Below are 27,961 nucleotides of genomic sequence, written 5' to 3'. Positions count from 1 at the left end.
CACAGTATATGGAATCACTTAAAAAAAAAAAAAAAACGGATGCACAGGACTCAAGACTTACACCTTTGGTGGAACTAAATGCCCCTTATCAGATGCTACTTTCAGACTCAAGTGTTTCCATCATAAAGTTGTTAACAGAACAATCCGTCTAAAAAGCAGGTAAAGTAGGGGCGCCTGGTTGGCTCAGTACATACATACATACGTTACTACAAAGCAGGTGAAGAAATTTATTGACAAAGGTTTAGATGTTTTAGGACTTCCACGTCCTCCACACAGTCAAGAGAAAATACTGACAATGGATAAACAAGAGGGAAAAGACTCTTCAGCAAAGATCTTCCGGAACTCACAGCACCACTGGTCAAACACTATAAAGAGAACTGTCAAGTGAACCAACAAGAAGGGAGTTTAACAGAGAATTTTAATTTAACAGCCTAACTGAAAAATAAAGAACAAAGGGCAACCAACCAACCTTCTACCCACTAAAAGGAACATAAAAGGGAATCAGGGAACATCGAAATCTGGTGAAGCAGTTTTTTGAAGAGGGAACGGGGAGGGGAGAGACACCACCGAAAATGTTAACTCGTCGTATGTGAGGTCAAGGATTCTAACAAATTCTCTTAAGTCTCTACATGCATCACCAAGAACCATATTATTAGAAACAGATTGCATAGAGATATAAACTATTTGTTATTAAAAACAGACTTTGCTATATGAACATAGCGTATGTCAATTTTATCTCTGTATGAGAAGAACAGGATAAAGAAAGATCCCCCAGCTTGCCCTTCAGCCTGGAACCCCGAAACACTCACCACACAGGCAGTGTGGACCTTAATTAACAGGTGTAGAACCCAGGAGACCCCAATGCTGTCATTGTGGAAAGGATCAAGATTCAGCACCCAGAGGTCCCTACCCAGCCTCCATGCTGTGTTTGTGTGTCTCCAGAAATAAGCAACTTCAATCTGCATAATTAAGTCCACAGGCAAGTTTGAATACTCAGAAAAAGTAGCAGCAAAGACAAAGTTAGCCAGAATTCGCTAGAAAAGCTAAAGGAAGATTTAAAAAAAAAAAAAAACTTCCAGTTCAAGTCAGAATTAAGGTGGGGGCCTTTAAGTCCCACCAGCTCTGCAGAGCTGTGGATGTTTTGTTGTTGTTCTTTGAAAACATGACATCTATAATAAGCACGTTCCCTTGAGAAAAATACCGTGTTCACTAAATTTCTGTCGTCATTCCCAAGTTACTTTAAATGTTATACACTGTTCAAGGGCAGAGTATACACTGGTTAAGATGTGTTCATAACTGATGCATCTCCAGAAAGTTCTTCATGAAGGCCGCCAGCTTCTGAACATCCTCAATCGTGACGGCATTATACAGAGAGGCCCGGATGCCTCCCACAGACCTAGAGTGACCAAAGATGCAGCCAGTAAGAACAAAAGCATCTCATTCAGCACAAGACGACCCTCTTTCCAGTCACCTGCTCCTGAGAAAGACACTGCACCTGAGGCCATCATGTCCAACCCAGGTGGCCAGCAGGTTCAAACGTCTAATCATTAGGAAATTCTCCCTAATGTAGTGACGGCCCATCATGCTCACACAACCTGGATTAACTCAGTCAGGTATCCGAAGGGAAGCGGGGAGTAGGCAACCACTGCCGGGCCGGGGTCTCGCCTCCCCTGTGGCGAGGACACATACTTTTCAGAGCGTGCAGCATTAAGTATCTGATGTTCAGCTGGAGTGACAGTGATCTGTCCAGTCATGGGATGACAACCTCAGGGCCATAAAAGCCATTTCAGAGATTTTCAAAGGGAATTTTGACAAAAGCCTGCAGACGTGGCCCCACTGTGCACCCAGCCAGGGAATCATGCTAGGGGCTCTGTAAGCAAGAGGAGAGGGGTGCCTGCCTGGCTCAGCCGGTAGAGCACGTAACTCTTGATCTCAGGGTTGTAAATTCAAGCCCCATGTTGGGTGTGGAGATTACTTAGAGCATCCCACTCTTGATTTCGGCTCAAGATAAGATCTCAGGGTCATGAGATCAAGCCCCATGTTGGGGTCTGCGCTGGGCGTGGAGCCTGCTTAAGAGTCTCTCTCTCCCTCTCCCTCCGCCCCTTCCTCCACCACTGTTCTTATGCTTACATTCTCTCTTTCAAATAAATAAATAATAAAATCTTAAAAAGGCAGGGGGGGGGGCCTGGGTGGCTCAGCCAGTTAAGCGACTGCCTTCGGCTCAGGTCATGATCCTGGAGTCCCAGGATCAAGCCCCGCATCAGGCTCCCTGCTCAGCAGGAAACCTAACTTCCCCCTCCCCCTCTGCTGCTCCCCCTGCTTGTGCTCTCTCGCTCTCTTTCTCTGTCAAATAAATAAAATCTCAAAAAAAAAAAAAAAAAGGAGGGTTACCCTGTGAAAACTGGTGTTTCCAACAGTTACAAGAACTGCTAGTTCAAGCTGGGCAGACTCCTAGATGGGCAGATAGGTTTCATTCCACTTTTGAAAAACAATGGGGCTCCTGGGTGGCTCAGTAGGTTAAGCATCTGACCCTTGACTTTGGCTTAGGTCATGATCTCAGGGTCGTGAGACAGAGCCCCTCCTCGGGCTCCTGCGAGGCATGGAGCCTGCTTAAGATTCTCTCTGTCCCTTCACCCCACCCCCATCCCATTTGTGTGGGTGCTCTATCTCTCGGAAGGAAGGAAGGAAGGAAGGAAGGAAGGAAGAAGAGAAGGAACGCCTGGGTGGCTCAGTCATTAAGCGTCTGCCTTCGGCTCAGGTCATGGTCCCAGGGTCCTGGGATGGAGCCCCACATCGGGCTCCCTGCTCCGCGGGAAGCCTGCTTCCCCCTCTCCCACTCCCCCTGCTTGTGTTCCCTCTCTCGCTGTATCTTTCTCTACCACATACATAACATACGTAAATAAATAAAAAGAAAGAACAAAAGAAGAGAAAAACTAAACCAGTTCTCTGATAAGCTTCTGGACTGGATGTCCAGATACTCACCTATGCCCTTTCAAGGAGATCATATTGAGTTCAAGAGCTTTATCAAGAAACCTTTTTTCTAAAGCATCGTCTCCTTTGGCATTGCCAATGCGGAATGGAATATTCATCTTGCTTCTATTCTTGGGCTCCACTGGACATCTGAAAAACATTGATTATTCCAGTTACTTCTCTGAAATGTGCGACAACCATTAACAAATCAACAGAAAAATCGCTTTAAATATTTTGTCAATACAAAGAGAAGATTTAAAAAAAATCTGCCGCAGGACATTGGTAATTTTTACTTAAGGAGACCGCTCTTGCATATGGAACAGTGAGTTTGCATTCCCTTGTATGACTTGTACTTCATTTCCATGAGCCTCAGTTTTCTCACTGCATAATGGAACTAATACCTTCATTTCAGACTAGCTGTCATAGCTCAGTGGCACAGCATATATGCAGTTTCCAATAAGTGGCAACCACATAGTGATGTGAGTGACCCTCTCTCTACAAGGCTAGAGAAAAAAATATGCTGGTCCTAACAGTGCCTGAAGGACTCAGCCATGAACAGCTTTCAAAGCCCCTGTCACATTGCACTGTCCCAAGCTGTGTGACCTTGAGCAACTTACTAAACCTCTCTGTTGTGTCTCACTTTCCTCATCTACTGAATAGTAGGAAGAGTAATGGAATCTACCTTCTAAGGTTGATGTGACGATTAAGTGAGCCAGTATTTATAGGGGAGTTTTGTGGCTTTTAAATGGCCACAAATTCTCTATAGCCCTGCAGGCAAGAAGTGGGGTCTAGTTCTCCACACCTTTGTTTTTTTAGATTTATTTATTTGTTTATTTGAGAGAGAGCACAAGCGGGGGGAGGGGCAAAGGGAGAGAGAGAAGCAGACTCCCTGCTGATCTCAGGACCCTGAGATCATGACCTGAGCCAAAGGCAGCCTCTTGACCGACTGAAACACCCAGGCGCCCTTCTCCACACCTTTTGAATCTGGCTGGCCTTGTGACTTGCTTTGACCAAGAGACTGCAGCATCAGGGTCGCTATGCAACTCCCAAGCCTGAGCCTCAAGAGGAATACAGCCTCTCTACCTGCCCTCTTAAAACATGGCCACCATGTAGGCAAGCCTGAGCTAGCCTGCTGGAAAAAAGCCCAGCAACAGCCAGCACCAACTCCCGGACATGTGAGTGAGGTCACTTGCAGACCACTGGCTGCAGGTGAATTACCATTGACTCTGATTGAATAAACATCCCAGGTGAGAGCCACCGAAGAACCACCCAGCTAAACCCAGCCCAGCCTGCTGACCCAAAGTCATGAGCAAAAAAAAATGGTTGTTGCTCTAACAACTGTCTGTGTGTTCGGTGATGCAAAAACAGATTAACTGATACAGTTTAAAACAGTGTCTGAGGGGCGCCTGGATGGCTCAGTCAGTTAAGTGTCTGCCTTCGGCTCAGATCATGATCCCAGAGTCCTCGTCGGGCTCCCTGCTCAGCGGGAGGCCTGCTTCTCCCTCTCCCTCTGCTTGTGCTCTCTCTCTCTCTCTTTCTCTGTCAAATGAATAAATAAAATCTTTAAAAATTTTTTAAATAAAACAGTGTCTGGAACATATTAAAACAACCTAAGTATCCACTACATTCAACAAATGCATCTTTTTGGTCCCAACACTTTGCACAAGGCTTATCCAAACTCTCAAAAACAAATGACGTGTGAGTTTTTACCTAGGAAAGGTTAGTATTTTGACTTCAGTTTCCGATTTGAAAAATAAGCAGCCAAAATTATGTTCCATGGACAATCAAAGGAGACAAATGGAAGAGCAGACATCTATTCCGGAATAAAAGGAGTAAAATATGCAATAACCCCTTCTCCATCTTCAAGTTCACCCTCTTTTATTCTTACACTTGTACAGGGTGTGATCCATTAAAATTAAACAGCAAATAAAAGCAGCGTGAGGAAGCCCCCATGAAAAGTCATGCTCTCCCCGAAGGGCACATACATAATTCCTGCTAAAGTTAATAAGAGTCAAGTGCGCACCTACAGGCAACAGAGACGCCAAGCAGGGAAACCAAATATCTGGTAATGGGCTTTGAGCCTGAATTCTGCACACCTCCCCCTTTCACGAGGTGGTAGGTTTCATGGCTGACATTTAAATTAAAAATTCACTGGCTACCCTCCTGATATCCTGCTCCCACAGGAGGGTCCAATTATAGAGGTGGCACGGCAAAGAGCACGTCTAATTTAAGAAAAAAAATGAAAAGGAGGAAGAATTAAACAACTTATTTACAGTTCAGCCCCACCCCAAATGGACCCATCCTATCATGAAAGTGGATGGTATCACGAAAGCCAACAAATGTTTACATAGCACCCAAGAAGGTCTCCGGGAAAGGGCTCAGGGAGGGAAACAAAGATTCAAGGGGATTAACCGCTCCCCATCTAGGGAGACAGCTGTGTAGGGAATTAACATGCCACGTGAGAAGTCTGTAACAGCAAGAAGCACAGAGCCGAGCAAGGAATTCTGCCCGAGAGAAAGTGGGAACGTGTCTGAGGGACATGGCAAGGTTTGGACGGGTGAGCCAGAAGGAAGGCCATTCTGGCAGAACTGCGTCTATAAAGGCCTGGGGGCCCCTCAGCAAGAACTCCGGGAACTGGAGTGTTGGGTTTCCTGGCACGAGTACGGTCCGGACGGTGGGGGGCCCTGCAGATACACCGATGGGAACTAGACTGGGTCCTTGAGCCATGAGGAGCAATCAGGTTTCCACAATATGAAATGTGAATTTTAGAAAAAGAACAACAGTACACAGAGGAGAGAATGGAGTGTGGGAACACCAGAAGGTGGAGAGACCTGCTAGAAAGCTCTTATAAAGAAGTTCCCTGGTCAGGGGGCGCCTAGGTGGCTCAGTCGGTTAAGCAGCTGCCTTTGGCTCAGGTCATGATCCCAGGGTTCTGGGATCGAGCCCCGCATGGGGCTCTCTGCTCCACGGGGAGTCTGCTTCTCCCTCTGCCTGCCGCTCCCCCTGCTTGTACTGTCTCTCTCGCTCTATCTCTGACAAATAAATAAATTAAATAAAATCTTAAAAAAAAAAGACCCTGGAACCAGCCCCCCATGATGCTCCTCATGTGCATATCTTGCTCCCATTTCCCAGCTGCCACCTTAACCCGTCTGTGCCTCTGGAAAATAGGCTTAATGTCTGCTTCACAGGGCTGTGCTGACAATAAAGTGTTAGTATCTGTAAAGCGCTAGGGCTCCACCTGATTCCCTTTATGTCAGGGTTATCGCTAGACCCATCACACGCTCCCCTCTTTCCTAGGGTCTGGTCCCCACATGAAGCTAGCAAGAAAGGTGACCTCGGGCCTAGATATGGACACTATCATGTGAACACCTTTAGAAGATCAAAATTCAGCATTTTGAGTGCTTTCCATAGTAACCCAAAATAATATTAGGAACTTTTTTTTTTTAAGATTTTATTTATTTAGTCATGAGAGACAGAGAGAGGGAGAGAGAGAGAGAGAAGCAGAGGGAGAAGCAGGCTCCCAAGGAGCAGGGAGCTTGATGCGGGACTCGCCGAAGGCAGATGCTTAACCATCTGAGCCACCTAGGTGCCCAGGAACTAGCTCTTAAGGAATGCTCCTTAGATGCCAAGTACTGCTTCTCATGCTTTACGCAAATTAACCTATGCCAGAGCCCATGTTCTTAAGCCCTGTTTTATATTCTTTATTCACATGAATTTTCACTTAAGTCCTCAAGGCAGTCATAAGAAGTATGTACCATCACTATGCCCACTGTACAGATAAGGAAATGGAGTCTGGAGCAGTTAGGTTATTGGCTCAAGGTCACACACTAATAAATGGCAAAGAGAGGGGTTCTCTGCCCAGAATGCTGCACTGTCCACGTGGGCTCAAGTCAGGGTCGACCAGCGACACATGGGTGGTTAGGCCATGGGATGAATGCGGGCACTTCGACGGCTGTCTCATCTAGTCTCGACATCCCTGCCAGGCTACTGGTGCAGCCCCCAGGGCTGTGTTCAGTACTGTGTCCAGTACTGTGTTCAGTATTCTAATTCTAGGTTACTTGGTATTCCTCTTTAAAATTGTTCACCTCCCAGGGCGCCTGAGTGGCTCAGTTGGTTAAGCGTCTGCCTTCAGCACAGGTCATGATCCCAGGGTCCTGGGATGGAGTCCCTCATCGGGCTCCCTGCTCAGCGGGGAGTCTGCTTCTCCCTCTCCCTTTGCTTGTGCACACACTCTCTCTCTCTCTCTAATAAATAAGATCTTTAAAAAAAAAAGTTCACCTCCCTTTTGGCGCCATATTTCTATAGATCGAAAGAAAAGTGGAGAATTTCCTGAAAATCCAAGTGACCCCAGAAAGAGCTAGCAAGCACCCAACCGCGAACTGACTCCAGTAACAGCGTCCCACAGGAATGTCAGGCACCGGGGTGACATTTTCTGGGCGGGCAGCCCAGGGAGGATGGAAGTTCCCAGAAAGAGGTTAACTCTAGAAGATGAAAATTCTGGGTCAAGGCTGTCCATAAGTAAAAGAGAAGTTTTGGGTGGGAGGTGACCTGATTCCCCAGGAGACAACACACCTGCCATGTTGGCTGCAGCAGGCTGCCTTCTGGGAAATGCCAGGTTGGGTGCTTGGAGTTTAAGAAGCTTGGGGGAAAAAGAATTCCAGGGATTCCCAGAGTTCCTCCTATGCTTTGTTTTGTTTCTAATTCCTGGAGTTTTCCAGACGCATTATCATTCTTTCTGTCCTTCCGTTTCGTGCCTACCCATCTCCTGATAAATAAATGGAGCCAAAAGCTAATAGAAAATTTGGTCTCCCCTCCACAATAGCCAAGTGCTTTTACTCACACTCAGGTTCTGCGTACTCTTTGGGAGTCAGAAAAGATACCCCATTCTTCTGGGTAACCCAGGGCCTAGAACACAGTTAGCCCAGAGTAGGTGCTCAGGAACATCTACTGGATGGATGGATGGATGGATGGATGGATGGATGGATGGATGGATGGATGGGTGGTTGGATGGATGGACGGACGGATGGATGGATGGATGGACGTATGGACGGACGGATGGATGGTTGGATGGATGGACGGATGGATGGATGGATGGGTGTGTGAGTGGATGATGGATGGATGGATGAGTGCATGGGTAGACGGGTGGATGGATGGATGAATGGGTGCATGGGTGGATACGGATAGATGGGTGGGTATGATGGGTGGATGATGGATAGAAGGGTGGGTGAGTGGGTAGATGGGTGGACAGGTGAACAGAGGACTGAACAGGTGGACTAAACATGTCTTCAGACCTTTCCACACCTTCCTTCTAATCCAGCACAATCATCCCCTCCAGGCAACCTACTCTTTGCTCCCCAAACACAAAACACTTTCTTTCCTCAGTACCTTTGCAGGGGCCATTCCCTGCCTTCCTAAAAATTCCTAAAAGTACTTTTGCCCTCCTCTAACTCTACTCATGCCCAAGCCTCAAGCTCATTCAAAAAAAAAACAACAACAACCAAAAACCCCTACATCCCCTACAGGCAAAGCCGTATCATCTTACTGCTCCAAGCTTATAACTACTATTTAGACCTTGGCTGTGAACTCCTTGGACCATCTACCAAGCCCCCAGTCTGCACTTGGCTCTGTCAAACAGAACCAGAGCCCACAGAAAGCATAGTGTGCACCCGCCGTTCCCCCAGACTGCACGTGGGAGAGGAGCCTAAAGGCTAAGGCGTCCAGCCAAACCCAACTCCCCACAGGGCCTGTGGCTGCAGGGTCACTGCACGCCAAGAACTCAGAGGTACAGGCAACAAGCATTTTAAGGGCAGAGGTAGCAGTAACAGACTGCTTTATCCTATCCGCTCCGAAGTACGCCCCCATCCCCCACCCTTGGGTGGTCATGGGGATGTATTAAAAGTTAGGCTCAAAGCATTGTTTTGTCCACCCCACGTGGCACATGAATTCTCAAAAAAGAATATACATTTTCCCATTACTATCAATCAGTTAATATCATTGAACCCAAAGAGTAATGGTCACTAAGTAGGAGGTCCCAGGCTTGGTAAAGGAGTATGTGTGTGTACAAATGTGTACAAACACAAACATACACATATGTGTATACACACACACACACACACACACACACACACACACACACACAGCATAAAGCCTCATACACCTGCCACTTTGAAGGCAGGGAAACGCAAATGAAAACATCATCTATTAAGCGTCTCGTGTGCCAGGCACTGTACTAGGTGCTTCTCAGCAGGCATTTTGATGAGAGGTCTATGGTAGGGAACTGGACAGCAGCCCCCCAAAAGGTATATCCATGTCCTAACCCCCAGAACTTGTGGATGTGACCTATTTGGAAAAAGGGTCTTTGCAGATGTCATTAAGTTACAGGTCCCTAGTTGAGATAAATCATCCTGAATGATCTGGATAGGCCCTAAATCCAATGACCAGAAGTGAAGACACACAACAAAGGTGAGACCAGAGATTAGGGTGACAACACCACAAGCCAAGAAATATCTGGGGCCAGCAGAAACTGGAAGAGACAAAGAATGGATTCCTCCCTAGAGTCTCTGAGGGAGCAAAGCCTAGCTGACGTCTTGCACTTCAGGCCTCCAGAGGAGTGCGAACAGATTTCTGATGTTTTAAGCCACCAAGTTACTGCATTTTTGTTCCAGCTGTCCTAGGAGACTAAGGCAAGACCCATACGTGGTCTGTACCCCTCCCAGGTGTTCATCCCGTGGTCAACACACATTCATGAATCATTTGATTACAAAAAGGTTTAACTAGAAGACTCCTCATACTATAGCGAATTCCCTTCATGGACGGCAGGCCTGGGATGGTAACATTTGTCCTGTAATAAGGGAAGCAATGAACTTTCCTAAAAAGGTAAGTGACCTAGGGGCGCCTGGGTGGCTCAGAGCGTCCAACTCCTGATTTTGGCTTGGGTTGTGATCCTGGGGTTGTGGGATCGAGCCCCAGGTCGGGCTCTGCGCTCAAAGTGGAGTCTGCTTGAGATTTTCTCTCTCTCTCTCTCTCTAATGAATAAAACTTAAAAAAAAAAAAAAAGGTAAGCGACCTGGCTGAGGGGCCCAGGAGTGGGTGCTTATACCAAGGGTCTCCAGTGGAGTCCCTGGGTAAAGCTGAGAGCTTCTAGCAAGTACACGTGTTTTTTCCCAGGAGACATATAGAAGAAGCAGACAGGGAGGAACTGAGATTTCCCAGGACAGACCTTTGGTGTGAGAAACATCACCACTCCCTGGGATTCCCTGGGTGGGGAAGCACAAAGGAAGAGCCCACCTGCCCTGTAATCCTGGGGCTCAGGACTATTCAGTTCACTGCGCTTCCAAAAGCTCAAGAAAGGGGAATACATCCACTTCTCAAAGGCACATGACATACACACATTTTTTTTAAATTCACAAGCGGCAAACTGTGAGGCAAAAGCCCATCAACTTACACGTAGAATCCTTGAGAATTATCAATAACGTCATAAATCATCTGCGATTTGATGGTGCTGAGCTTCTCCATGGTTGCTGCACCGCCATTGTTCTTAATCCACTCCAGGACCAAGCCCATGACATAGATGCTGAAATAAAGATTAAAAATCCATCTAGTTCTGCTTTGCAAAAGGGCAACGGCATTCAGAAAAAAGGTTTAATTAGACTCCTCTCTGGAGCTCACACCGGTCCCCACCTGTCCAGCCCCAGCCCTAATGCAAACTCTCCACAACACCTGGAACATGCCTACCTCTTTCATTGCAGCAAGGGTCCTCTGGACCCTGGCTCCCCATCCCCACCCGGTTAACCCCTTTACTTCCTACACTCCCAGAGCCCTCTGCCTGTCCTTCCCATAGTTCGTACCATTCACGCCCTTACTTTCTATTTCTCTGTGCCCACGACGTGGACTCTGTGGTTGCGGAAGACCTGAAGCACAGTGTTCTACCCCCCGAGCCCTCACATGGGGCCCTCTACTACCTGGCGGGAGGCAGTGTGGCCTGGCGCTAGGAGCACGGGGACCAAGTCCGTCCTGACTCTGGTCTCACGGCTGCTATCACTAACTAAGAGCACCCAGGATTAGTCACCTTGGGAATCCAAACCTCGGCTTTCCCACCTGGAAAGAGGGAGGCCTACCACCCTATGGCGGACACGGGGCATTTTAGCTGCCCTGATCCCCCTAACCCCACTCCCACCCAACAGGCAGATCCAGCTGGGTCCCTTGTCCCCTGGTCTCACAGCTGGGCCGGGGCCCTAACTGGGCCAGAGTCCTCCCTGGGACTCTCTGACTTGGGAGGGAGGACAAAGAGGCAGACCTGTGTGTTCGTGACAGTGTGAGGCATGAGTAAGAACATCCGAGGGAGGCTCATCTGAGAAAATGAAGCCAGTATTCCAGCAGAAGGAAGCAAGGATCAGAAACAGAGAGGAGATGGGGGGGCATCTGGGTCCCTGGTTCCAGAAGCCGCAGCCCCTCGGTTGCTCATGGAGCTTGGGAGGGTTCCTTTCTGAGCCAGAATGTCACCTCTGCCACCTGTAAGAGCCTGGGGCTCGAGAGGACTATAGGAGACACACTAGGTGACAGGTTGGGTGAAGTGCTTAGTGCAGGGTCCAGCACGTGGCAGGGAGGTCACACAAGTGGAGTTAGTGGCATCTTCGTTACCAAGTGCTCAAAACTAACCCAAACACGCAGTGTTGCAGAGCAGTGGGTGGTTTCCCAGAGGTCTTCTGAAAGCCCATCTCTTAAAAAGATGCCCAGGGTTCTGTGTGCCCCTCACTGAAAGGTTGTGGGGGCAAAAGCACAGGCCTCCAAGGGAAGAGACTCCATCCTCTTGAGCTGGGAATCTGAAGATCAGCTCTCAGCTAGGCACTCTCCGGGGGTGGGGGGGGGGGGGGGGACAAAGGCCCCCTATGGGAATCTGTGCAAACTGGGTTGCCAGGAGTCAATGCCCAGCGAATATCCAGCATGGTAACCCCTGGACAAGAGCTACCTTGTTTATTAACACCAAGGGTCTCTTTCCACCGTGACAGGTTGAAGCAGATCACTGGATCTGGAAAAACTCTAACAGCCAGAAGCTGGTGCCAGGGGAAGCCCAAGGCTCTGACTGGTTCATTCACTGTCACAACCTGGTAGGTAGGGGACCCAGGTGTTTCCAACCCCAGAAGTTAGCTGAAGTCAATGCCAGGCTGTCCAGTAGGCAATGGGCACCCAAAGCCATGTAATAGGTTCTCCAGAAACTTCTCCAGCTTGAGGAATGAGAAACAGTAGCTAGTGGCAGAAAAGGAAGGAAGAATAGAGCATAGAACAGGCCCTGAGTAATTTACAGCCTCAGCTGTAGCTCTCTGGATCAAGACTGAGAAATCAGGGGCGCCTGGGTGGCTCAGTCGTTAAGCGTCTGCCTTCGGCTCAGGTCATGATCCCGGGGTCCTGGGATCGAGCCCCGCATCGGGCTCCCTGCTCCGCGGGAAGCCTGCTTCTTCCTCCCCCGCTCCCCCTGCTTGTGTTCCCTCTCTTGCTGTCTCTCTCTCTCTCTCTGTCAAATAAATAAAAAAAGACTGAGAAATCAGAGGCACAAAGAGAAAGAAGAAAGAGGCAGGAGTATTTCCTACCATCTATTATGGGGCCAGGCATCCAGCTAACTGTTCTCCCTTTTATTGATCACAATAATCCTGAGGTCAGAGGTACCATCAGCCCATTTTACAGATGAGGAAACTGAGGTTTGGGGAGCTGAATTTGGCTAATGTCATCCATTAAGTGGCTGATAAAGCCAAGATTACAACCCCAAAGTTGACTTTGGTCTGACTCCAAAGCCCAAGCTCTTTTCACAGTCACCAAGGCATCTGGTTTAGGAGGGGCTCCAGGACCCTCCACCACTACCTCCCCTGCTCGTGGGGCACCAAACCTCACAGACACAGCTGCCAAGTGCAGGGGCTACAACAGCTTCACAGCACACACGTGTAGATGTGTGTTCCAGACAGGACGCTGCCCGCCCACCCCTCTGTTCAGTAAGATGCTCTCAAATTCCCAACTAACCCCAAACTGCTCGCTCCCCCACGAACCCTGCCCCATGATCCAAGCAGAGCCACTTGATGCCCATTCACTGACAGTACTCTTCAGAGGCCACATTTTGCTTCTACCCATAGCTCTGTGACCCTGGAGTTCCCTAAGTAGTGGAAAGTAGTGCTTTCTCACTACTCAAATCCAAGGCCGCAGCAAGGCCCAGGGCAGGTCCACAATCCCAGCCAGTCCTCAGCACCAACACACTGCCCACTCTGTGGCTGTCACGCTCAGACTCACAGCCCATGCGCCCTGCCGATCTTACTGCAATCTGAGCAGCCAATCAGCAGAAAGCCCTCTCACTCTACGCGCTGCCCAGAGCCCACACCCGGAGCCTCAGCTGTGAAGCCTCAGCAAGAGGCAGGGCCCTCGCAAGGAAGCAGGTTCTCCCTGTGGCTTCTCATTCTATCCCCCATACAATCCAAACTCTTCAAAATACAGTGGCTCAGTCGTTAAGCGTCAGCCTTCGGCTCAGGTCATGGTCCCAGGGTCCTGGGATCGAGCCCCGCATCGGGTTCCCTGCTCCGCAGGAAGCCTGCTTCTCCCTCTCCCACTCCCCCTGCTTGTGTTCCCTCTCTTGCTGTCTCTCTCGGTCAAATAAATAAAATCTAAAAAAAAAAAAAAAAAAATACAGGGGACCTGGATGCTTATGCAGCTCTGCAACTTAGTCTCAATTCTGCCCACTAACCAATGGAACATGCCTGATTGCTGCCTTCACTTCTAAAAGGCCACCTGCATCACACAGCAAGTTTACCATCTAAAGCCGGCCTATTAATAAGTAACTAAATAAGTCACAGATCCATTCTGTGGAATACCTTACAGCAATTCAAAGGGAAAAAAAAAAAAAGGCAGACATTTGAGCTGACAAGGCAGAGTATAGTGTATGTGGCATATTGCCAGGGAGAAAAAAGAAATTCACAGAACAGTCTATATGGTAAAGTTCCACTTGCATAATCTATGGCTCTGTATACTTGCACATGCCCGGGACACACAGCAGTTAACACAGCAGTTAATAGTGGTTACCCCAGCAGTTTCTGCTCACTTCAGAAACCTTTGCTAAGAACACATGTTAATTTTTGGGGGTGCCTGGGTGGCTCAGTCGTTAAGCGTCTGCCTTCGGCTCAGGTCATGATCCCAGGGTCCTGGGATCGAGCCCCACATCAGACTCCCTCTCAGCCGGAAGCCTGCTTCTCCCTCTCCCACTCCCCCTGCTTGTGCTCCTGCTCTCGCTGTGTCTCTGTCAAATAAATAAAATCTTTAAAAAAAAAAAAAAAGAACACATGTTAATTTATTTTTTATTTTACTTTTTTAAGATTTTATTTATTTATTTGAGAGAGAGAGAGAATGAAAGAGAGAGAGCGAGAGCACGTGAGGGGGGGAGGGTCAGAGGGAGAAGCAGACTCCCCGCTGCGCAGGGAGCCCGATGTGGGACTCGATCCAGGGATTCCAGGATCATGACCTGAGCCGAAGGCAGTCGCTTAACGGACTGAGCCACCCGGGCGCCCCACATGTTAATTTTTTAAAGGAATACAAAGTACTCTGTGTGCTGAGGCTTACAAAAGCAGCCCAGAGGGGCGCCCGAGTGGCTCAGTCGGTGAAGCGTCCAACCCTTGGTTTCGGCTCAGGTCATGATCTTGGGGATGTGAGACTGAGCCCCATGCTTCCCCTCTGCCTCTGCCCCGCCCCCACTCACACACTTCCGCAAGCGTGCACACCCTCTCTCAAATAAATAAATAAATCCTAAAAAAAAAAAGAAAGAAAGAAAGAAAGAAAAACACACTAGAAAGTCCTTGGAAAAACTCTCCCTGGCTGTTTGTTCTGAAGATTCTAACTGCAGAAGTACATCTGCCTCTGGGGTTTATGGTGAGTGAGTCTAAGGCCCTGGGCAGGCCCACAATCCTACTCTGCTGGGAAAGGTGGCCTTGATGGATGGGGTTATTTTGTTTCTTCTTAGTTACTTCACCTCATACTACAGCAAAAACAAATTTATACTCACAGGTTCCGTTAGCTGAGGTAAATAAAAACTGTTTTGTGGGGACAGAAGGGAAGCTTAGGCATCTTTTTGCCTGTTCATTCGTTGGGTCCAGTGTGATCTACTAAAAGGTGAAAACAGAATAACCACGTGATCCTTTATTCCACCCCAATTCACTGCTCAGGGCTACAGGGGACTATGTGAAGGCCAGTTACCCAGCCCAGTTCACACAAAATGCCCAGAGCCTGTGGTCATTCAGCTCTGATTTTAAAAGATAAATAAATACATAAAGGCTTCTTTTCAAATGTGGGACCTTTTCAAGGACTTCTGTGTGATACAAAAGTTCAGAAGCCTTCTGGGTGGTGCCTTGTCGGCTTACCTTCAAGGACTAGGGAGGGGATTTGGCACAAATCTTCTCCTTTCTAACTTGGAGCTTATTCTCACTGGGCAAGCTGTAATTTGCTAATCTTGACTATTTAAGTACCACGAATGAACTCTGAAGTTTTTCAAATCATAGATTTAGGATAATTGCTCCATTGTACACACTTGTACTTTTCTTTCAGGGTAAAAGAAAGCAAAGCAATTTCCAGGGGTTGTCGTGGTCAGAATACATTTAACCCAGTCTCTTTTATCTGCTATATTTACACCATTCGACTCAATATTCACACTCCTGCCCTGGGATAGTCTCAGTTAACACTATTCTGATCTGCCTGGGGGAAAAGGTGTGCCCCCTTTTTGCCCTTGATTCTGGCTCAGCAGCGCCCCACCGCACCCCAGCAGGCAGGAAAGCTCTGGGGAGGCAATATCTGCCCTCCCCCAAGTGACCAGCTGACCCGACTGGTCAAGGCCTGGGGCTGATGCCTGCGAGGGGCAGTGCCCCCACACGAGAGTCACCGAAAGGAGCCCTTCCTCTCCGTGTGTCTAGGTCTGACTCCAGACATTATTATCTCTTGTCATTTTGTCACATTCATTAGACAGACTGGCCTGCTTTCTCACTGACTTTTCACCCTAATATTAACAAACGGCATTTTAACACATTCATTGCCTTTTGCAACTCTTAGTTACCACAGAAGGTGCCAGAAGGTGTGCCCTCTCCTGGCTCCTCTGGGCGGTGCTCTGATCTGAACTTGCCAGCTTTCAAGCCACATTTCAGGGACAATGTTCTCCGTGCCTCCTCCTGGAGCCCATGGTGGCCTCTGCCTCGCCCTGAAAGACTCACCTGACTGTGAGCTAGGCCCTGGCCCCGGGGGGGGGGGGGGTGGATGGTGACACACACCTCCTGTCACTGCGCAGCCTGGCACCTGAGCCCCTTCCCCAGGGTCCCTGCACCTGTGGCTTCACTGCTCAGCACACCCAGGTCTCGTGTCCAACTTGGCCAGTGACCACTGGTTGTTTTACTGCCTGGAACCCCAGAGATGGGACAGGTGGGTGAGAGATCCAGTGCCATGGCCCCCACCCTTAACAGGCGTTTCGGAAACCCTTCCCACCAGGATGAAACAGAGTGGGCTTTATAGGTGACCAGGAGAATAAGCACCAGAACACCCCATTCCCTGAGGAAAGGAGGAGGACACAAATGAGCTGCTATGGCCCCCATTTAGAATTCCATCAGAATTCTAACTTTGAAAAACAACACCTTTCTTTCCTATAGCAAAGCAGGTGGGAGATTTTTCTATAGGCAGCCCCCTTGGGGGAGAGCTCTGACAAAGTCCAAGCCCCGAAGGAACCGCTGCCTGCCCCAGCCCAAGCCCACCCTTCCGCCCGCCACAGAAAAATCCATGAGTGGAAGAGCTAGACTCTAACGGTGACTTATTCTCCCAAGACGGAATCCTTCAGGCACAAATAAATGCATACTGATAATACGAGCACGAAGGTACAAGGTGTACATGCCCCAGCTCTGGAGCCAGGCTACCCGGGTTCAAATCCCAGCTATGCCACGTCCTAGAAGTACGGCCTCTGGTTCTTTGCTTGCAAAATGGGAATGAAGAGTATCTACCTCCCAGGGTGCTTGGGAGCATTAAAAGGGTCATACACATAAAGTATCACCATTCTACACCATACCTGCCCTGAAAGAGAAATCCATAAACTCCGACTCATCCCTCCCCTGCTAGGGCTCTGGGAACTAACACCAAGAAAAACAACAATAATAATACAGCAGCTAACATTTATAAATCACCAAGTGTCAACCATGAAGTGTGCTTCATCTATATATCTCCTCACGGCAAACCAGTCAGCAGGGTATTATTACTCCTGGAGGAATTTGCTGCACAGAGAGGTTAAGTGACTTGCCCAAGGTCACACAGCCAGTAAGGCCTGGCCTTTCAAAGTCCTTTTCCAAAGCTTCACAGGTTGTTTGAGATACAAGCCTGCCACTTCATTTGCAGAGAGCTTTTGGGTTAATGGTGAACCACTAAGGCTAACGATATCAAACAAAAACACCACCCCCAAAAAGAAAGGGCAAGAGAAACTGATCTAACAGTGCACAGAAGGTTAACAGGGAGAGACGAGCTGGGCAGAGAATCCTGATAGGATGTCTGAGCTATGATGAGGTCACTGTTCATGAAAACACGCTCTGCGTTAAAAAGCTACCTCCCTCTGCTTTGATGGTAAACGGTGAGACCCCCCTCCGTCAGTCCCCCAAGCCCTGCTGCCCGGAGTTCACCTGAAGCATGGAGGCGTGTTGTACAAGGAGCTGTTTCCAGCCTGTACTTTGTATTCCAGGATCGAGGGGCACTCTTGGAGTGCGAACCCCAGCAGGTCATCGCGGATGATCACTACCGTGACCCCAGCAGAGCCCACGTTCTTCTGCGCACCAGCAAAAATCACACCAAACTGAGAAAGAGAAGACACGCTGTTGTAGATACACGTGGTCATTTTTCATACATGTAGTCCAATTTCACCATCTCCTTCCAAAGTATGAGGAGCTGATTCTATTTCAATGCTGCTCAAAGTGCATCCCATTCTCTAACGGCACCTCCATCTGGGACAGCAAATCAATCCTCCTGAGGTACAAGGCCTGCAGGTTGTGTATGCGCCTGGTCCTTCTCACCAGCAAGAGGCTAGTCCAAGCATCACTATAAAGATCTTACATGTATAAATCTTCGCTCTATATACCTCCTTTCTACACCCAAACCAGTTTTTAAAATGAGGCTGCTGGGGTGCCTGGGTGGCTCAGTCGGTTAAGCATCTGCCTTCAGCTCAGGTCATGATCTCATGGCATTGAGTCCGCATGGGGCTCCCTGCTCAGCGGGGAGCCTGCTTCTCCCTCTGCCTCTGCCCCTGCTTGTGCATGCGCTCTCTCTCACTCAAATAAATAAATAAAATCTTAAAAAAAATAAAAATAAAATAAAATGAGGCTGCTAACTGTTCTTGGTAACCAAAAGAAAGTTTTTAATGCATTCATGTTTATATAAAGAGTAGTCAGAAGATGCCGAGAAATAACAGACAAGCTGAGAAGAAATTTTAACAAACAGAAATTAAGCTAAAATTCCTCTAGATTAAAGGAACTTCAGAAAATGTTGTCATATAAGACGCACAGCCCTCTCCCATCTCCTCCCATGAAACCTTTCTAAAGAGCGAATTGCATCCCAAGTGCGAGGAGGAAAGACAGTCTGGCCTGCTAGGGAGTATTTCACAGTTGGCACTGTTGAGAATTGCCAATGCATGGCAACTGGTAATAAAAAGCAGGCTATAAACAGAATGTGGTAGAACCACCCAATGGAATATTATTCAGCCTTAAAAAGGAATGAAGTCTGACACCTGCCATCGCATGGATGATCCCTGAGCACATTACTCTTAAGTGGAATGAACTTGACACAAGAAGACAAATATTGCCATTAGTCCCCTTATATGAGATAGCTGGAGTAGTCCAATGCCAGAGAATGGAGGCTCCCAGGGTCTAGGGGAGGGATGAGGACTTACTGTTTCACGGGCAGAGTCCCAGTCTGGGAAGATAAAAAGTTCTGGAGGCGGACGGTGGTGATGTTTGCCTGACAGTGTTAATGTACTTAATGCCCCTGAAGGGTACACTCAAAAATGGCTAAAATGATTAAGTTTTATGTTATATACATTTTACCATAATTTTTTTTAAAAAAAAGCAGGCTACCATTTAGTGCATTTGTTTCTAAATGCTTTACAGATATTATGCCCCCTTGCTACATGCACCTGAGTGCACTGCTCCCCTGCCCGCCTTGGCAGCCCACCTAGAAAGTCTCCGTGTCCTGTTGATGCTTTTGGAGTTGAGGTGGGCTCGAGGTAGGGTGGAGCTCCTTCAGAGATCCCCCGAGCTTGGGTCATCTGCATCCTCACCGGAAGTCAGCAAGCTATTCCCAATGTATTGGCCAAAACATTTCCTAAGAGGCACCCTCAAAGGCAGATGAATTCCCCAAGGACTCCAGTGTGACTCCGTGAGGCAATCATTAACACAGGGTGGAACACATCAAGACTTACACGCTCCAACAACCCACAATAAACAAGCAACTGTCAGCCTGGGCATTGTGAATTGTCTTGGCTTCAGGGTTTCTGCTGGCCCAAGACCTTCTGGGCCTTTCCTTGTTCTCGTATTTCTTAAAATGCCCTTACGAAATCCAAGACACTGGGGTTCCCTCACCAGGCCCTTTTACACTCTACCTTGGAAACATCCACCGGCTTGGATAGGAAGTTTGAGGACATGTCGCAAACCAGCACGGCTCCCTTGACGTCAGGGATGAAGTCAAACTCCACTCCATGCACGGTCTCGTTGGCGCAATAATACACATAGGAAGCGTCCGGGCTGAGGTTCCAGGTGCTTGGATCTGGAATTTCTATCACAGAAGGTGGAGAGTCTGCGCTTTCATTCCTCTTTCCTTGTGTAGATGGGAATGACCAGGAATGACAGCCCTCTCCTGGCCGTGAGAGGCTGATTCCAAAGTCCTCCCAAGTGACACCACCCTATCCATCTTACATTATAATGCCCATCAACAACCTAAAAGGATGATCCAACCCGTCCTTTTGACGGTTACTGGGGGCAACTAATGGTATGGTGGATATTTGGTATTTTTCCTATTACCCAGTACCCATCCATCCTATGTCCCCTGAGCTCCTTCTTGGGGCCCCAGCCTCCCCAGCTCAGCCCATGTAGTTCCGGTGTAGTCAATTCCACCTGCAGCCACATGACTGCTTGGGAATGGGACACAGGAGATGTGAGGCTGTGATTGGGAATGCTTGAGCAAAGGCGTTGAAACTTGGGAGAATATAATAAGGTCAGGAGCATCTTCTAAAAGGGAAGGGACAGCTTTCCTGTCTGTGGAGCCATCATAGAGGAGACCTGGAGAGACACCAGGACCTGCAGACATTGTTGGGGGGCCCTCGATCAAGCCATACCCAAAGCCAACCCGGCCCGTAGGCTTTTCAGCTGAGTACACCTATGAATATTCTTTCTGCAGCAGCCAGTTACTAATCTTAACAAGTAAGACCACCCACTCTAAATGGTATCAAATCAGCTATCAACAAGAAGGAATTAAAAACTGCAGGTTGCCCTGGGCAGGGGTAACCTGATATCTGAAGAGGAACCACCCACCCGGCAGCATTTGTCCACATTTCATTGTCATTGTGGAACTCAGATCCCAGCACTTACTCGTGTAACTCCCAAGTTTGGGGTGGACGATATTCACAGTCCCAAACTTCTTGGCTTCTTCTGCAGCCTTAGCTGACCAAGATCCTGTCACCACATAGTCGGCACACCTTCCTGCTTTCCAGCCAATCAGGTTTAAGGGGACAGCACTGAACTGGCCCGACCCACCTCCTTGCACAAAAATCACCTTGTAGTTGTCTGGAACGGCTCTGGGCAGAAGCGTGGGAGACAGTAAACAGAGACATACAGGGTCAAAGAAAGAGAATGAGCAATGATCTACCAGCACTTTACCTTGGGTGGATATACTATAAGAAAACCAGTAAAGTCCCACCCCCGCTTCACCTTCCCCACAGCCCTTCCTTGGGCTCTGTGCGGAAGCCTATGGGTACTGTTTGGAGGGAAGCTAATAACACCCCGCTGTTCCTGTAGGAAATCATCTTGCTACCACTCAGTCTGCACGGTTCAAGGGTGGCCAACCCTGACTCCAGCAAGAGCACATGACCCAAACTGGCCAGTGGAGTCTGGTTCCGAGACCTTTGCTCAAACTTCTGGAAAAGAGGAACGGTTTCTACTGAGGAAAAGAATAAACCAGCTAATCCTACAACCACCGGTGGCCATCTGGTGAAGCCAATACATCAAAAAGCAAAGCCAGGAGATGGAGGAAAAGACCTTCCTGGACATCACCTGAGCTCCTAAATCCCTCCTGCACTTTAGAGTTACACGAGGTAATTCGTTTTCTCTTCTGCCAAGAGTTGGGCTTCCGTCACCTGCAACCAGAAATCCTAAAAATAGACATGTGCTGCTCCACGCTATGAACCAAGTGGACACTCGTAAAGGATCTTAGATAAAGTGTTAGGCCTAAGCACGTAATCACATACCAACAGACATCGAGATTAACAGTGAAAACTTTTTGACTCCAGTGTAGAAAATTAAGATGTTTGCTGAAATGGCTACAGGCAGTAGGAGAAGGCCAGCTCCAGAGGGACTAGGCCATGGAAACTGGACCCCAGCCTTTGAGGAAGCTCAGAGCTTGGGAACAGGTACACAGAAGGCAGACAGCTGGGGACAGAGATCCAGCACGGACCTGCTAAGTACCAAAGGGCAGGGCAACGTGAGAGGGTCCTGGGGAATGGGTGGTGTGAACCGTATCTGCCTGCGATCATGCAGGGCTTGCAGGCAACTCTCGTTAAGAGGCTCTAAACATGAGGTCTCAGCAGCTGGGAGGACTGGCAGCCCAAGGCAGGGTTCCAGGTTTATGTTATTCACATGCCAGATAGATAAGAAGGCCAACACCTGGATGGAAGGACACAAGACAGAGGCCCAGGTACAGGAGTACAAGGTAGGAACTTGGTTAGGAAAATAAAGGATAGGCCCAGAAATTGAACTGGGAGTCCAGTCCCAAGAGGCCTGCAGCTATGCAGGTCAAATGCCACGTCTTCTGGGCCGAGATTCCAAATACCTGTTCCATGAAGGACGGGCTTGTGCGGTGAACACATGGGACCCAACAGGCAGACCCCGTGTGCGCAGCCAAGCAAATGATGACTGGTTCCGGCCACTCACAATGCAATGGGTTCTAGTGCTCCTCACAAAAATGGCACCAGCCTGCCCCCTTTGAAGCATTTTATCAAGACAGTTTAAAAGGAAAGTAATAGTTGGTACAATTCCAATCATGTTAGTGAAATCATGCAAACTTGGACCCTTAAAATGTTAACAATGATTACTTCTGACTGGTGGGGTTATGGATAGTTCCAGGTTAATTTGTGACATTCAGTTTTTCCTAAACTTTCTACCATGAATATGCACTAGTTTTATGAGCAGAAAACATGGGTTTTTTTTTTCAAGATTACCATATTCGTAACGTTTATGTGAACATACTTAGACAGTATATAAATCTCCCCTTTAAATAGCAATCTATTAAAGAGTAAAGTTTCCTCTGGGTAAGGAGAGTAGTGCAGATAAGCTAGGAAGGATCATTTGAGAAGTTCCTGAAGTGAAGAACTCTTAAAATTACCCAAAAAGTCTCTTAAAGATGAAGTTTCTGCAGAGATTCTGACTCAGCTGAGCTTGGTAGGGCCCTGCACCTGAATTTTTTAATACCTGCCCCCAGCTAGGTGATTCTGACAGGTGGTAGGAGGCATTGCTTTAAGAACCAGTGCACTGACCAAGATGACCATTTCTTTGTTATTTAAATCCCTTTTAAGCCTGAAAAATCTTTCCTAGATATAATGATTTCAAATCTTTGGAAACACCACATAAAATAAAAACACACAGGGGCACCTGGGTGGCTCAGTCAGTTAAGCGTCTGACTCTTGACTTCCGCTCAGGTCATGACCTCAGGGTTGTGAGACTGAGCCCCAACTGGGGCTCCGCACTGGGCATGGAGCCTGCTTAGGATCTCCCTCTCCCTCTCTAAAAAAATAAATAAATAAAAATAAAAACACAAAAGCAGGATGGGAAACAAGTAAAAACCATTATGTACTAATGGAGTGAATTTGGGAGAAATCTTTAAAAGACTATTTTTATTTTTTTAAAAGATTTTATTTATTTATTTTACAGAGAGAGAGACAGAGAGAACAAACAGGGGGAGTGACAGGCAGAGGGAGAGGGAGAAGCAGGCTCCCCGATGAGCAGGGAGCCCAATGCCGGGCTCGATCCCAGGACCCCGGGATCACGACCAGAGCCGAAGGCAGTCACTCAACCGAGCCACCCGGGTGCCCTAAAAGATTATCTTTAATTATGAAATATTCTTAACACACAGCAGAGTAAATACCGTAACAGACACCCACACATGTGGTTTATCAAACAAGAGTAACGACTTCGGTCTTTAAAATTTTTAACTTACAACAATTCCCGCACAAGATTCTCTGTGTTGTTAATAATCTTGGCAAAATCTGATGACCTGTGGCTCATTTCTGTGGAAGGAAGGATAAATAAGAAAAAAAAGTTCCCATTTAAAACCAAACACACAGAAGTAACTTTAGAAGTAGCTACACAATTTGCAAATAAAATAATAAAGGGAAATTTTGGTTATTCTGCACTCAAATTGTGGGCCAAGGCTGACTTCGTTTAGGGGAAAAATCCAAACCGATTTTCAAATTGCACACATTTTAGCCTTATGGTCACAGCAGAATGATTTTTCAAGTGGCATACTCATTGAATGAGCCATTTACTAATTCATCCTTCCATCCCTGTGATTTTTCACATCCTTCTCATGAACATGAACCCATGGTGCAGACTGCCCCGTAGAAACAACAGCACAAAATTCCACTCTGCGGCTCTCACTGCGCAGAAACCCAAGTTTAGTCCCCAAACCCACAGGAACCAAATTGAAGAGCAGTGAGCACACAGTTAACCTTACGATCCCTTCATACTATGCGGCCTCAGCCTTGGGAATTACCAAACAAAGAAAAAGGAAATTAAAATTTAAAAAGTAAATTTTAAAAATTCAAAGGGACCCCTCCTCAACGATAAAGGAGAAACTTAATGAAATTATTAAGGTGCAAGATCTTGAGCAAAGGCTTATAGGCTTTTAAACTTTTACTCAGTTCATTTTTAAGTTCCGTAAAAGCTTTGAAACGAATGGGAGGCAAGACTGCAGAGGTCTGGAGCCCTGTGATGCACCTGTTTGGCATCTTCAGATCTCAGATGCCAATCGAGCCCCGTGGCAGGCGCCCTGCTCAGCGGAAAGCCTGCGTCTCTCTCCCTCTCTCTCTCTCCCTCTGCTGTTGCCCCACCCTCATGCTCTCTCTCTCAAATAAATAAATAAAATCTTTAGAAAAAAAAACTGCTTCTATCAAACGTGCCACCAAAGTTACTAAAATTTCAAAATATATCTACAAAGGCCTAAAGGGAGACCGAGGCGCAAAATCTGGGGCTTGATGCATTTTCATCAGTTCCCTTTGGAACCTGGATATTCAGAGTCAAAAAGTAAATCTTACCAAGAACACTAATCCCAATTCCTTTGTAGTCTAATAGTTCTTTCTGTATCTCTAACAATACCTAGAAGAAATAAAAGACAATAAAATGATCTGAATATTCGGCACAGAGCTCTCCCTCTGGACATCAGACCAGCGAGGGGGGCCACCCACAGAGCCTGTGAGGTCTGGAAGCTTCTGTACCGTGGCCAATCCCCTTCCTCCCACCCAGACTACAGAGCCCTACTGACGCAACTTACACACACAATTTAAGTGTGAAATTATATAATGCGATTGATGTGAAAATACAGTTTTCCCAAAGGCATGAATTTACTTAGATATAAAAATTACAATAAAAAACCCACCAAACCTTTATTTGTTTTTTTTAAGAAGGAAGATAGAAAGCCCTATCAGAGAGGAATGCTAAAGTGTTTTTGTGAAATGACATGGTATCTGGGATTGGCTTTAAAATACTCCGGGGGCGCCTGGGTGGCTCAGTCGGCTAAGCGTCTGCCTTCGGCTCAGGTCATGGTCCCAGGGTCCTGGGATCAAGTCCTGCATCGGGCTCCCTGCTCAGCGGGGAGCCTGCTTCTCCCTCTGCTTCTCTCTCTCTCTCTCTTTCTCTGTCTCTCATGAATGGATAAATAAAATCTTTTTTTTTTTAAAGATTTTATTTGTTAGAGAGAGAGAGCATGGGCAAGAGAGAGAATGAGCAAGGGTACAAGCAGGGGGAGCTGCAGGCAGAGGGAAAAAAAACACACTTTAACAATAAAGAATTAGACAAAAGATTTCCCTGGCAAGGGGTGGGGGTTAAGAATTTGTCTTGTTGGGGCACCTGGATGGCTCAGTCCGTGGAGTGTGTGACTCTTGATCTTGGGGTAGTGAGTTCAAGCCGAGTAGAGATTACTTAAAAAAATAAATAAATAAAAGCTAGCATTTAAAAAAAAAAGTATTGGTCACTGGTTTTGCAAACTATGGGATGATTATTAGCACTGGCTGATTAAAAACACACTTAATGGGGCGCCTGGGTGGCTCAGTTGGTTAAGCGACTGCCTTCGGCTCAGGTCATGATCCTGGAGTCCCTGGATCGAGTCCCGCATCGGGCTCCCTGCTCAGCAGGGAGTCTGCTTCTCCCTCTGACCCTCCCCCCATCTCATGTGCTTTCTCTCTCATTCTGTCTCTCAAATAAATAAATAAAAAAAAATCTTAAAAAAAAAGACGCTATACATTTAAAAAAAAACCACAATGAATCCTTTCTTTAGTGAACACAAACATAATAAAATCATCTTTGAACTCCTGTTTAAGATGGGATTTCTCTTACAGACAGTATCCCCTGAAATGCGTTTATGATCCAAATCATTACAAAGAGATTTAAAGACTTCTACTCAAAAAGCATGCCCCTCTACTCCAGTGGAGTTTTTTTCAAACTGCAGAATGCAATCACTCTTGTGGGTCACAACACATTTTTTAAATGAAACAGAACAGAATAGAGTACAAAAGTATGTATGTCATAGTTGTTTAGGCTAAATACTTCACAAGGCTTTAATTATAATTATATGCATATACTTTGTCATTTTGTAAAATATATTTTTCATTGTGGTCACAGTCAACAATAAAGTTTAAAAAGCTTCTCTAATCCTTACAATAAAATCAAATCGAAGTTCATAAAAAGCAACATCTGCCACTTCCTCCCACCCCCATCCCCCTCAGAGAGGGCGTCTGAAGACAGAAATCCTCCCAAGAAAATAACAAATAATTGTATTACTAATGATAACTGCCATTATAATAAATGCATAAGAAATTGCACTGGGAGGGGCACGTGGCTGGCTCAGCTGAGATTCTTGATCTCCGGGTCCTGAGTTCCAGCCCCACAGGGGAGAGAGTATTTAAAAAAGGGGAAAAAAAGAAAGAAAGAAAGAAAAAGAAATTGCACAGGGAACAAATACTTAGAAGGCTCCAAACCACGGAGACGGGACAGAGGTGAGGAGGGTACAAGAAACATTTGCACAGCTCTAAGCAGGGAAGGAATCTTGCCTAAAACAGACTGCAATTAAGTGGGGAAAACCAAGCCTTGTTCTTTCGGCTACTATGAGCCCTGCCCCTAGGGAAGCACGAAGTCCTTTCCCTTCTAAAATTATAAGATTCTCTTGTTCTTACAACACAGAGGAGGCTTTATCCCAGGGAGATTTCTACTCTGTTCAACAATAGATAATTGTAAAGCACTTGGCTAGGCCCCATGTTGCTACAACATAGTATCAGAGTCATTGTGGTTAGAAAAATAAAAATATAACAGCAGTGATAGCAGCTTGTCAATCAAGGCTCATCGCAAACTGCCTTCTTCACAGCTGCGGAGCGGGGGTTGAGATGATGTGGGAAGGAGCATGGACGTTGGGGGGAGGAGCTGAAACCTGGCTTGGGGCCTAGGAAGGCAGGGAGTGAGTTCCACTTGCACTTGAAAAGTCTGGTTGTGGCCCCAGGGAGAATTCAATCATTCCATTTCCTCCTAAACAAAGTGAAGCGAACTGGGCTGGCAGCCCACTGCCTACCAGAATTTGAATACTCGCATGCCTTTAGGAGTCAAGCCAGTTAAAATTAAAAAAAAAAAAAAAAAAAAAATCTACGCGTGAAACCGAGCTGAAAAAAGCGGGGGAAGGGAAGGTTCTCTTGGGAAACAAAGAACGAAAGCCAGGACTGAAGGCCTTCAAATTTACATTTCTGAAAAGCAATGTTCCCAAGTGCTGGCTAAAACAAACACTCCTTAGGAGGGTTCAGGCGCGGGACTCCAGTTTGCAATCCCCTCCAGTTTAATGAGAACCCCATTCACCATTCATTCAGTGTCCATTCACGGATCCACTCAACACTGCCTGGCTCGCAGCAATGCCCGGCAAGGCGAACCCAGAGATGAGAGCTTTTCGCCGCGCCCCGGGCCCAGCCCAGGCACAGAGTCTGCAGGTGCGCTGCGCCGGCGAGCCAAGTCGTGCAAGCCTCTCACGGGCAGTCGGCGCCAGGGGCAGCTGCACAAGCGTGTTGGCGAGCTTCCTTCCCCCAAGTGCATTCTTCCAGAAGCCCACTAGCGAAGGATCCCGAACTGGGCGTGCACGCTGGTGCGGAGCGTTCGGAGGGCTCCCGGGCAGGGAAAGGGGATCCCAGCGCCCGGCACAGAGATGCACAGCCACCCGCGCGCGGGCTCCCACTAGGTCCGCACTCCCGGCGCGCGCTCGTAGGGACTTACCGAGCGCGGCAACTTGGCAGGCCCGGGCCCGAAGTTGACCACCTGCCTCGGGGCGCTCATGGTGCAGCAGCGCAGGCGACGGGGACAACGGAGAGAGTCGTGCGCGGCGCGAGTCGGCTGCCGGCGCAGACCATCTGCCTTCTTCAGCGCCCAGCCGGCGCCACCATTGGCCCGCGCTGTCGCAGGCCCTGCGCTAATTGGTTCGCGCTACGGGGCTCGCATCCCCATTG

General features: G+C 47.6%; 1 protein-coding gene across 1 annotated transcript; it reads right to left on the bottom strand.

Moving 5' to 3' along the window:
- Positions 1–207: 207 nt before the first annotated feature.
- PSAT1 (phosphoserine aminotransferase 1) lies at positions 208–27,852 on the bottom strand. The gene is made up of 9 exons (XM_028090364.2): positions 27,732–27,852; positions 24,524–24,584; positions 23,428–23,497; positions 20,589–20,794; positions 19,604–19,776; positions 17,637–17,806; positions 10,415–10,543; positions 2,983–3,120; positions 208–1,396 (listed from the first exon to the last, which is right to left on the bottom strand). The coding sequence occupies exons 1-9, from the start codon at positions 27,789–27,791 to the stop codon at positions 1,291–1,293; spliced, it is 1,113 nt and encodes a 370-aa protein (XP_027946165.1). The 5' UTR covers positions 27,792–27,852; the 3' UTR covers positions 208–1,290.
- Between the last annotated feature and the right edge of the window lie 109 nt (positions 27,853–27,961).

The sequence above is a fragment of the Eumetopias jubatus genome, unplaced genomic scaffold (assembly GCF_037043125.1).
Source record: "Eumetopias jubatus isolate StellerSeaLion01/CBP00866 unplaced genomic scaffold, mEumJub1_p1.0 scaffold_15, whole genome shotgun sequence".
In the NCBI taxonomy this organism is placed as follows: domain Eukaryota; kingdom Metazoa; phylum Chordata; class Mammalia; order Carnivora; family Otariidae; genus Eumetopias; species Eumetopias jubatus.
This window is presented reverse-complemented; position numbering and strand designations above follow the sequence as displayed.

What these genes read in the sequence shown, in the direction of transcription:
- PSAT1 (XM_028090364.2), bottom strand. Translation starts at nt 27,791, where the DNA reads ATGAGCGCCCCGAGGCAGGTGGTCAACTTCGGGCCCGGGCCTGCCAAG. An exon ending in CTGCCAAGTTGCCGCGCTCG is followed by an intron (nt 24,585 to 27,731) that starts GTAAGTCCCTAC and finishes TATTTCTTCTAG; the next exon opens with GTATTGTTAGAGATACAGAA. An exon ending in AATTCTCAAGGATTCTACGT is followed by an intron (nt 3,121 to 10,414) that starts GTAAGTTGATGG and finishes AATGTTTTTCAG; the next exon opens with ATGTCCAGTGGAGCCCAAGA.